At 43.4% G+C, this 11,938-nt stretch overlaps 1 protein-coding gene across 1 annotated transcript; it reads right to left on the reverse strand.

The window, feature by feature from the left end:
- Positions 1–4,445: 4,445 nt before the first annotated feature.
- On the reverse strand, positions 4,446–10,701 carry mych (myelocytomatosis oncogene homolog). Its single transcript, XM_070844881.1, has 3 exons — positions 10,498–10,701; positions 8,329–8,896; positions 4,446–7,390 (listed from the first exon to the last, which is right to left on the reverse strand). The coding sequence occupies exons 2-3, from the start codon at positions 8,879–8,881 to the stop codon at positions 6,795–6,797; spliced, it is 1,149 nt and encodes a 382-aa protein (XP_070700982.1). The 5' UTR covers positions 8,882–8,896; positions 10,498–10,701; the 3' UTR covers positions 4,446–6,794.
- Positions 10,702–11,938: the final 1,237 nt, after the last annotated feature.

The following is an 11,938-nucleotide window of genomic DNA, read 5'->3' on the forward strand; positions in this document are numbered from 1 at the left end:
GTCAGACCTGCAACAAGCCAGAAGACCGTAGAGTTACCGGCTGTTGAGTCACATCCAGGCTAAAGGTGGATTTAACATCTCAGCGCGAGCACATGATGATGACCGAGGACAGCGGCCACACACAAACTGTCCGAAAGACGAGCTTGTGTGTTTTATCACACATGTCAGTTCTTACACCAAGACAGGCGCAATTAATGCGGTAAAGAAGAATAAATCAGAGCTGAAACCTCGAATGAAACTTTTAGTTCCAACATTTCCACTAGCTCACTGGGAGTAGAGAGAGGAAACTCTGATGAAGCTCAAAATTTTACATAACAGTAATTTTCATTTATCTGTTGAGTGGGAAGGTCAGCAGACAAACCCATGACAATAAAGCTAAAGGTTAGTGTGGCCGGTTTGAACTTTGAAGGTCGGCTCGGCTGTTTGCATTGTTACAGATCTAAAACTATTCATCAAATGTCACTGGCTAAACGCTATCTTTAAATGAAATACCTTTAAGTTAATTATGGCATATGCTGTTGGCACTGCTGTTATGCACACACTGTGTTTTAGCACGTGTATCCCAAAACATTGCCGATTTGGAGCATTTGGAGTGCAGAAGGAAATCTTGCACCTGGCAGGGCTGCCACATTTACCAGTTTTACTGTTTTACGCATAAATCTGACAACAGAGTCTTTATTCATTCCGCTCATGTTTCCAGTGAGACACATTTTCACTGTCAGAGCATTATTTTGAATAGTCTTTAGCATGCGTGGCTGTTCAGCAGATCAGTTAAGTAAGAGTCACATCATATTTCAGAGACGGCTCATTATTGGCAGCTCAGTGAGGAAAATTGCTTTATTTCCATCTAGTCACAGATATCAGAAGCATTGGAACTCTGCTCGTGACATGTGAAATATGCCAGTGTGGTGGTTTAAGAAGTTTCTTTGGACATTTTGACACAATTAACACAAGGGAATCCATGATGAATCCAGCTCACTACAGCTGTATTTGTCCACTACGGACGACCTGTAAACATTTCAAGCCTCCTTAACAAGCAGTACTGTAGTAATTTGGTTTACAGGTAAAACGGGATCACACACACTGTACCTTTCAAGTGTGTAGCACTTTTCTGAGTCATGTGTGCTGCATTGTGGCTCAGCATCTGTATTCAGAATGTGATTTGGACCGAGCTGTGTTGTATGTGAGCTCTGTCATTATTTCCTGCACAGTTGGAAAATAAAGCAAACCTTAGACTCAGTGCTCCTTTTTTTTTTCTCTCCATCTTCTCCATTTTTCCTCACCTCTCTCCCATTTGTTTCCTCTCTCTTGTATTTTTTTTCCATCTCCTCTCTCTCTCCCTCTCTCTCTCTCTCTGTCTCTCTCTCTCTGGCGGATCAGAATGAATGAGTCAGATATTTAGGTCACTGAACCACATGAGAAGCAAACACAGTCAGCTACTGTAAGAAGCCCACACAAACAGACACCCACTAGGCTTGGACTGTTACAGTTTGACTTTAAAGTGACACTCCACCCCAAGTCTAACTAAATCAAACACTCACACCAGTGGTCTTGGGAGAAAAATGTAGTTTCCTCCTTCATGGAGGATTGTGCTCAACTTATATCACTTACAATAAATACCAATTAAGTTATCATGGCAAAAAAATCACCCAGGTAAAACAGTATATATGTGTAGTATATGTATAGCTCCAGTTTATTTATTTGCCCTTTGGGTCTGACATACATCTTTCAAAAAATTCTTTTATAAAAAAGGCTCAGTAATTTTCTAAAACAACTGTTTTTAGCAAAGAAACCAGGAGGACATCATACACCATTAGGACTATTTTCTGTGGCGGATGAATTCACATTTGGTTCTCCAGTGAGAAAACTTAAGTGTCTGTTCATATTAATCAAGAAACATGGAACTCAGTGCAACAGTGTAGCTTATTTATGTGTTTTAATAGTACTCAGCCTTGCTTGGCTGTTGAGATAGCAATGTCTGTATAGCCGTCTGTCGGGCAGTCGGCCGATCGGCGCAGGATTTCTCAGGTATGTGGGTAAAATGGTCTTTGACTAAAATATAAAACTGTTTATTCAATTCTCCAAACGCAGCATGAAGACGCAATGATATGTTAAGAGATGGCCAGCAAATTAACGCTGTAAACACACACGTTTTCCCGTAGTTCTCCCTTTTCATGGGCCTCTCCCGGCTATCTTTCATCAAACAACAAACCTTATCTGTCGCTCGCTGATCAAAAGGACTTTATGGTAGCTGAACTGATCTGTTTGCGGCTATCTGGCACACCTGACGGTCACATCCACTCGTTCACCTTGACCGACATAGCTGCGTACACACCCACGCACACTACAGCTATACTACTTGCTTGACATTCTGGCTCAAACCATAAAATAGACTGACCCTTTCTGCTTTTCCATTGGTGCAAGATGATAAAAACATTTTTAAAAATACATTTTTACAAATCCCTTAGACCCATTCTGCCATTCCAAACATTGTACAAAACAAGAATAAAGTTACTAAGTTGCTAAAAGTGATCCTACACGATGAACGAGATTATACATTCTGAGGAAACTGTTCATACACAAATTTGGGAACATGGATCCGCACTTGGCTTGTAGACAAAGCAAGCTAAACACACATATAGGCGTTTTCTTACTGTGTCTACTGTTAAACAAAACCCAGCCGGCCTGGCTGTATTTCTTTTTCAGTTCCCCTTGTAAATGCAAAACACTTTGTACCTCTGTTTTAAGTGACTTCGCATACGTGAAACGGATTATCACATCTGAAGTTAGGATTCATCTCTTTTTAAGAATCAAATCATCTGGAAATGAAGGAAATAACTGAAGTGCAGTTGTGGCTGTTAAACTGGTTTCGCAAACATTTTCCAGCAGTGAATTCAAAAGAAACACCTACGCTGCACAGGAATGAGATAACATAGAAACACCTGTCTGGCACATGTCCACCTGCTCCACATGCACACCGAGACACATGGACTGAGCTCAGGTTGCACAACGTGTCTACCTGCTGCAAGCTCAGGCACTTTGCCCTAAGAAAACACTCGCATATCTCCACAACTGGGAGGGACCGCCAAGGTTGACAGGTGTGAGAGGGAGAGTGCTTCTACACAGAAAAAAGATTTCCCATGGTGCGGGCATTTGCTCACCACTTGTGAGGATGGGGAGCAACTTAACATGCAGAATCTCCAGGCTCTGCCAGCTTAAGAGACGGCACTCTCACTCAGTAGACCATCATAGATTCGTCATATCCTTGTTTGTATAACTAAACAAGGATATGAAAAAGGCAAGGCAAGCACTACAAGCGGCTTTGCCATCCAAAATCGTACCATAACCTGTACCTTGACAACGGAGATGTAAGGAGGGGGATCGCTGACACTGATCACTGCCAGTATGAGCAGCAGAAGGTATTACTTTCTAGGCTGCTCACGCCCACACAGGTGTTCTCACTTGTTCTGGCTGAATAAGACACTGCTCAGGTTGAAGAGTGAAGCTGGGAATCACATGGTCACCTATGTTAGTGTACCAGTAGCTGAGGTTTGGTCCACTTTAATTGTTTAATAACTGGAGCACTCAAGAGATGTCAGTCCAGCACAGTGTGTACACTCCCACACAGTCCTGAGAATTAGTATAACTTCTAAGGATGTATCACAGGTAGGTGGGGCCTTTGAAACGATAAAAACATTGAAAACACTGCTCATTTATTGCAGTGAGCAGAAGCGCCCGCAAACAACTTAAAGCTACTATGGCAACATTCTGCAATGCAATCAAGTATGAGTACAAATTCCTGGTGCTGGCTTATGGTTAGTTATGGAAGTTCCCAAATAAGCTGTTAAAGGGGTACACATGCTACACATGAAATTCTGTTTAAATGTCTTGGATTACTGTTGTGTTTGAAAAGTTAGTTGTATGAGTCTGTCGTGGTTCCAGAGGGAGCGGTGCTATGTCCTTTTAATTGCCTCAGGTGATGTCACTTGAGTCAAAATAGACTTGGTCTGCAGACGGCAAGTTTAGGGAAAAAAATCATTACTTTTCATGAAAGTGTAACACTGATAATGGAAGGGAGATGACAGTTACACAGCTGTGGTTGGAGCTGTATGGATATGCCTACACTGTTGGTCTTCATGTGACTGTTTTAATCATCTTAAATTGCATAATTACACAGTGAAAATATATAAAACATGCTAGTTTCCCTGGCCTACTCAACCCACCATGTATTACTCATGTCGTGGCACCTTTTTGGGGACAAAATGCAAGTCGCCATAACTTATATCATTAAATGTTGGGTGAAAACTTGGTTCAAGGGTAAGCTTTAGACAGGCAGTGGTTATGGAGATTAATATAAGTGAATGTAATGTCCTCTAAAGTAATGGAGACACAACTGTGTGTGTGTGTGTGTGTGTTAGAGAGAGAGAAAACAATGCAGATTTCCCAATTGTCATTCTTTAATTACATCAATATTAAAAAAAAAAGTGCTGTTTGGTAAAGAATAACATTTCTTTTAAATCCACAAATTCGAATGAAAAAAGAAAAACTAAAATAATTTATGATAAAATAACAAAAATATTTACATTTAAAAAATCTGTACAATATTTAATCCAGAAAAAATAACCAAGAGACTGCAGCCAGGTGGAGGTAGGTTTTTATCATGCTAAGAAAAGTTATCTGCTGTCTGGTTAAACCCTCTGAATCTTTACTTCTAAAGGCAGTTCTGTGAAAAAGAAAAAAAATGGGGGGAAAACCCCTCAAATAATTGAAAACGCTTGAAAAACCAAGACGCTAATGCTTGCCTGAAAGGAAGAAAAAGTTAATGTTAGAAGCAGACGAGGTTTTAACCAGACAGCGACATAATCAAACAAAGAGTCCTGAACAGAGTGCATTTCAAGGCAGAACAGGTTTTTACCTCCAACACCTCCATTCTCCTACCAACCACGATCTGTTCAAGTACGCTCAGACTAGAGGAAGAACTCTATCAATAGGAAGAAAAAAATAGGATGTACTATAAGACATTTGACACAAACTAGCAAATGTTTTCCATTTGCACATTTGATCACCAACAGCACATTAATGAATAACCATTGGCAATAATTGATATTAAGAGTAAAATGGCATTAAAGTTAAACATTCATCCCCATTAATATTTCAAACTTCAGATCCAGCCCAAAGTACAGGTTCAACAAACCACCTGATAGTAAACGATACAACAGGTGTTTGGCGAACAAGTACAACTTTAATTTTCACCATTTTAAAATACTACCTGGTGTCACAATTGTTTGGTGGCCAGCGAGGGCCGTCCATCTTTTAAAAACAGGGGAATGTTGGTCAGTGGCCCTCCTTCATGTAACATGTACATGGGTCGAATCTTATTTTACAATGTCTCATCATCATAGGCTCGTTTCACAAATGCTTAGAAGGCGCGACCATTTAATGGAAGTATAGTTTTAAGGAAAGTCGACGCTTATGACTTCAGCAGGTGTACAAGAAAGAAGTTGTAGCTCACTTTGACGTCTTCGCCAGTTTCTAAGAGGGTCACTGCCTGAAAAATGACTGACAAATCAGCCAGTTCCACTGGATTAATGGTCATCTAATAAAAATGGGCACCATTAATCTTAATTTACACTTAGCAAAAATTGTTGCTCTATGAGCAACAGAACTAAATGTCACAGTATTGCTGCTGCTGCAGCTTCCTCTTTAAATAATGTCAGGACATTGGTCTGGCACTCTGTTTCAGACATACAAAAGTTATCCAGAGGTTTTCCGTACCAACTTTGGCTGATTTGCTACGGCAGCTCAGCTCACAGTTCACTTCACTTTCCAGTTCAGCCTCCTCAAAACCTGAATGCTGTTAAATATGGCTACCTTAGAACAGTTTAATGACAATTACTTACACAATGTACTTTCCATTTTTTAAACTTTAGAAACACACACACACATACTGAAGTGAATGAGCTGGTGGTGAACTGAACTGAGGCTGAGGGTTGTTATGTTAACAGTATCAAACCCAGTCTATACAGTACATTAACACACACATAAACCTGATAACAGAGTGGTGTTGGGCCCAAGGGTCTGCCCGAGGCCAAACAGGGCTGAAAGCACACTGAAAAACCTTTTTCCTAAAGAAAAATTTAATAGTCAGATTTGGAATTTAACTGGAATTAACAGAGGTGCAGTTGACTAAATAACTTCAAAGCCACCATCAACCCCCTGTCAGAGTGGAGGGATCACTGGTTAGTATGGCTATAAGACATCCTGAACACACAATATTCAAGTTTCATTCAACTACTGAGCTGATGTGGCTTCCAGTTATTTGACCCAACAGGTGCTTCTGCCTCGTGTTACTTTGATCTGTGCCATTTGGCATCCTCAAAGTAAAGACTCCCAGATGGGATGAAATACAAGAAAGGCAAAACAAAAAGATATTGTCCTCATCTTTTAGTGTGCGTCCAGCAAAGCTAAAATTCCTGCTCGCACTGTCCTCGTTTCAACTTTAACAAACATCTTACTCTCTACAACAGTCAGCAGTCAAGGCATGAGTATGATCAGTTCTGAGGCAATGAGTGTGTTTTTGTCCTGACAAAAGTTGCAAATGAGTCTATACAGTCCAGAGTTATTGTTACTATTAAGTCCATGAAATATCAAACTTTGTGCGCTCTTTTCAGCATGATACGCCATCCTTTATCCCTGCCCGTCCCTCCGTCTTTGTACAAAGTCTCTTCCCTTATCCGCCCTCGCCCCCCCCTCCCATACACCTAAAAATGCAGCCCATGGTTTCCCCTGGTCCTTTAGCTGCGGAGCTGTTCCAGCCTGGCTTTCAGCTCTTCCTGTTTGGCTCGAAGTTTGTCCCTCCTGGATTGCAGTCTGTGGCCCTCGCCTTCCAGGCCATAGATGCAGTCTCGTGCCTTCTTCAGGATCACCACCTTGGACGCCTTGTCATTGTGCGACAGCTCGGGCACGTTGTCTCGCAGGCGCATGAAGCAGTTCTTCAGCTCGTTGCGCCGCTGCCGCTCCATCACATTATGTGTTCGCCGCCGCTCTTCCTCGTCCTCCGTCTCCGTCGAGTTGCGGGACGAGTGGTGATGGTACCGTGACGAGGAGGAGGAGGATGATGATGAAGACGAGCTACGAGAAGAGTGGTGGAAGCGCGACGAACCGTCGCTCCCTCTGGATCGCTTGTTTGATGAGGAAGAGGATGGCAGCGGCGGGGAGGTGGGGCAGGGCGCAGCATAGTTGTGTTGCAGCTGGATCTCAAAGTGATGGCGCTGGAGAGCTCGCTGCTCCTCTTCCCGCTTCTGCTGACGTGCCGACAGGTCAGCCAATGAGGGCAGGGGAGAGGGGCTGGAGGAACAGCGCACCACTGTCACCACGTCAATCTCCTCCTCTGTCACAGAAGAAGAAAGTAGAAGGTTAGACGAGTTTTCTGGTGCAACCCGTGTGGTAATTTTATCTGCTCTGAGATGGTGTGATGACGTTTCACAGGACCGTTGACACTAAAAATAAGAATGTAGACTCTGTACGCAGCACACCATATTGGCTTGCCTCACACACACAGAACAATGAAATCTCTCCTTCTACGGTAAACAGCCATAAACACGCGGAAGCTTACAACTGTAACTCTGTTAATGAGTGAAAGCAGCTCAAGATTACAGCAACAGCTGCGAGTATAAACAGTAGTTATAGTTATGTGCTCTGAAGGATTTCAAGTAAAATTGAAACACAAAAAGCTATTTACCTTAAATTAATATGTAAAAACTAAAATTAAGGCCAAAAAATTGTTAATGACAGTCTGCCTCATCCTCTCTGGTTCATAGCCAAGACTGCCAGAGGGCTTGAGTCGGTGAAGTGACTCATTCAGAGTTAATGGATAGAGCCGCAACCGTTACCACTGAACATGAGTCACACACTCACACACACACCTTAGAATCAACTCTCTCCTAGAACATCTCATCTACTCATGTCAATCAACGGCTAAAACCCCACCCACGCTTCAATAACATCCTCATCTCATAAAAGGCTCCTGTAGATCACAGGTGGGCATCCAGATAAGCTGAGTGCAAAGAACAATTTGGGCTCAGTGCCACTAAACATTAACAGCAAATCATCAATGAAATGCCAATGAAGCAATTCTGGGCGAGGAGTGTTTATACTGATAAGCTGCACAATAACACGGCAGGAATGAGATTAACGTCTGATATGGCTATGAGAACTAAAACATCCATAACGAATTCAAAGAGACAGCATAAGATCTGAAAAGGGATCACTGACTTAAGACTCAGTCCAAATATTCTAGCTAAACTTTCATACACAGTCTGAACTCACCAGAGTCACTGGATGAATAGGTGGACAACTCGCCACCTGTAGATCCATAGTCTGATGTGGCCTCGCTGGGCTCCTGGGTGTCCATCAGGTTCTGGCAGTCCAGTGTGGAGCCGGCGATCTCCTCAAAGATGCTGGTGTTGATGTCAGACAGAAGCGGGCTGGAGCCAAGCATGGAGGAGACCAGCTTCTCCTCCAGGCTCTTGTCTGCTGCCAGGCACTGCCACAGGCAGTCCTCGGTGCTCTCCTCCAGCGGGGAGCAGGGCTGGCTGGGCTCGCCGCAGTCCCCCTCCTTCTCAGCAGCATCGGTGTGGAAGAAGTCGCAGTTCCAGTTGAGCTGCATGTCGTGATCCTCCAGCAGGATATCCGACACATAACTCAGCTGGTCCTCCTTGGACAGGGGCTTACTGCCGCCCACCCCTGCCTTCATGGGGGGGGACTGTGGTGGTGTCTGCAGCGACTGGAGGTCCTTCATCAAACTCTGGTAGAACTCATTGTCAAACAGCAGCGGCTCAGAGTAAAGCCAGTCCTGAGGCTGAGCGGAGCTTTGCAACATGTTGGATAGCAGAATCTGGGAGCACAACAAAAACAATACAAAAATAAATAAATAAATTGTAGAGGTAGTGGAGCTTTAAGTTTAAATCCAGAGAAGCTCAGCCAGTAGTGTATTTAAAGCAGCTCCGTGTCAGAGATGAATGGAGTAAATCCCAGCAGCACCAACACGTGTTGTAGTGAAAGTTTAAACCAGTTTCTCCTGACTGAGCCCTCAGCCTGCTGTGTGCCGCTTTTTATCTGTGTTTACATCACTGTGGCTCCGCCTGCTGCTCCCCAGGAGGCCACAAATCACCCCAAAGACTTAACACTCCCCTCCCCATGACATCATAGAACAGCTGGGAGAGACAGTGGCAGAAACTCAACACCCCTTTCCGAAAATTTACATTTTTCCTTCTCAGAAAGTTAACGAAAACACCTGCAAACTGAGCCTGCTGACATGGAAAACAAATGCTAAGAGAAAGCTGGGGTAACTTTTGTTATTCTTCCTTTTGTTACTCAACACTTCAAACCTCTGCTGCAATTTCACACACACCAGCAAAAACTTCAGCTTCCCTGTAGGAAATCAAGACACTCCTTTCGCAACTTCTTTCAGAGAATAAAGCACAAAGCCTGGGTGGTTACCATTTAACTAGTCCGAGGGAATCTTGCACTGTAACACTAGTCAGTCAGGACAGGGTGGTGTTCTGCATTACTACTCCAAAATGGTATAAAATCAATTTAACAAACTGAAAGTAGTGCAGTGAGACAGCAGCTCTATTTGGTTGGAGGGGGGGGAGGAAATCCTATAATATTCCTATGGGGTCTTATGGTATGTGTGTGTGTAGCAGGCTGTGTTTGAGAACAAAGCAGCAGTGTGTGTGGTGTAGACAGGCTGCCTTTCTTTACCATCACAGCCTGGGAAACATGAGCCAAAACCTAAATACAAGCCAGCCTGCGCGGTGACAAGAGGGCAAAAACATAAGTCATTAATAGTGTTTATGATGACATTTCCCCTCTCAACATAACACTAAACCACTGTCTTTTCCATATGAATGCATGCCATTCTCCAAAACTACCGGCGACAACTGTCTGCCCCGTCTACAACTCGTGCACAAGAGCAGACCGACAGAAGCCACTAAAAAAATGCACATTTCTGAATGAGGTTTTGAATGCAGACATGAAATGCTTCATTCTCTCCTGCTCGCTCGTGCTGACTGCACGCTTTTGCACCACAGTCAGCTAGTGCCATTATAAAAACACAACGTGGAAAAGCTTTTAAGACAGATTTCGCCAAAATGAGACATTTGCTAAAATCTTTAACATGCAACAATCCAGTAATCTATGCTAGGTTAATGTTTCTGTGCCAAATAAGTGTGTCAATGCAACAGAAAAGCTTAAAGTCCATACAAATCCAAAGGTTGACCCGATTTAAGGGCCATTTAAACCCCGCATGGGTTGAGCAACGCCGGGTCCCCACGTGAAACCGGCATTCTTTTTTGATTCCACGCTTAGAAATGCATGAAACACAAAACTACAACAAAGAAATGCACAGCTTAACACCCAGCCATGAGGTGACTTAAACCTCCATGTGTAGAACATTAAAGTTAAGCCCAATAGAGCCGCATGCGGCTGCCTTACCTTCAACTGTCCTCACACAAGGGGAATTCAGAAGGAAGAAAAATAGAGGACACGTCGGGAATATCCAATAAAGTCCACAGCGGGGGGTGTAACACTAAAGTTATCTGCCTGGGTGAAATTTTCTGCGTGTAAAATTAAAGTTAGAGCAGGGCAGCAGGGCAGCATGGTGTTCATCGCCTGTCCGCCTCCTTCTTCTCGGCCGCCACGAGCAGACAGAGTAGGTGTGGCCGGCGGGGTCGCTTGGTTTATATCTCCGCTACTCGCCGGTATCCTGCCGCAACGACCAAAATCGCGCCAAAACGTAAAAACCGACAAAAGTCTCTCTATGGGAACCGAACCTATCGCCTGTAAATTCTCCGTCGGTCCAAATTTCGATCAAGTCCGGGCGGGAAAAACGGGGGCGAAGGCAATTGTGGTTAATTTAGCGTTGAAGTCTGGGTCTATGTGGTCTTGTCGGCGGAGTGATACCGCGCAGGCTGGGATTCCAGGAAAATGGTGGCGGGACGGATTGGGACAGAACACACGTGGATTGTGAGGAGAAGCCGGGTGTCTCACTGCCTGCCCGTCTGTCTGTCTGTCTGTCTGTCTGTCTGTCTCGCCTCAGTGCGTAAACTGGAGCCGCAAGTAAGAGCGGAGACAATTTAAACCCCCTATAATTGTTTCGAAGCTGCGCTCAGAAGAAGAATCAAGTATGATGCGTTCAGGCTCAATAATCACTGTTTATGTGTGATTCACGGCACAGAGCATAAACTAACTTTCTCAGTCACCAGTGGGGAATGCAGTGGGAACAGTTTGGTATTTTTACGGCATGTAAGGGGAAAGGAGCTCACAGTATGTTTCCCAGCTGTCTACCTTTAACTGTAGTACTGTGATAGACAGACAGGCACACAGACAGGCTGGATGCTTCCAGGGCCACGTTGTCCTCCAATTCCAACTCTTGCAGGGGTGTTTCACCATCCATCCATCCATCCATCCATCCCCAACTCCTCCTCCTACTACTACTACTGTTACTACTACCACAACTGCAAACACTCCCAAACTCCCATAACTTTCAAACAAAACAGTCTCTTCTGCACTTTGTGTAATTAAGCTTTGAAGCTTTAAGACACTTCATACAAATGCACTCTGTGTCACACAGGCTGCTGCACACTGTAGTTATTACTACTGTAGTTGTGAATGATAGTTTTAGCCGTATTCACCCACTTTATAGTGTTTATATTGTGAGCTCACTTTTCAAGACTTTTTTCAAAAGATGTTTGTTTTCTTGTGTTGCATTATTTCTTTTCTTTTTTTTTATTGCATTTTATTTTTTCGCGTTTTTCCACTTTTTTTTTTTTTCTTTTAAAGAACTGAAACTAAATGTGAAATGACAACTAAATGGTTCGCCTCCATAGAGAGTTCACATTACAATAAAACAAGGGTGAAAATGCTAAATAAATGT

Source organism: Pempheris klunzingeri, chromosome 2 (assembly GCF_042242105.1).
Source record: "Pempheris klunzingeri isolate RE-2024b chromosome 2, fPemKlu1.hap1, whole genome shotgun sequence".
NCBI lineage: Eukaryota > Metazoa > Chordata > Actinopteri > Acropomatiformes > Pempheridae > Pempheris > Pempheris klunzingeri.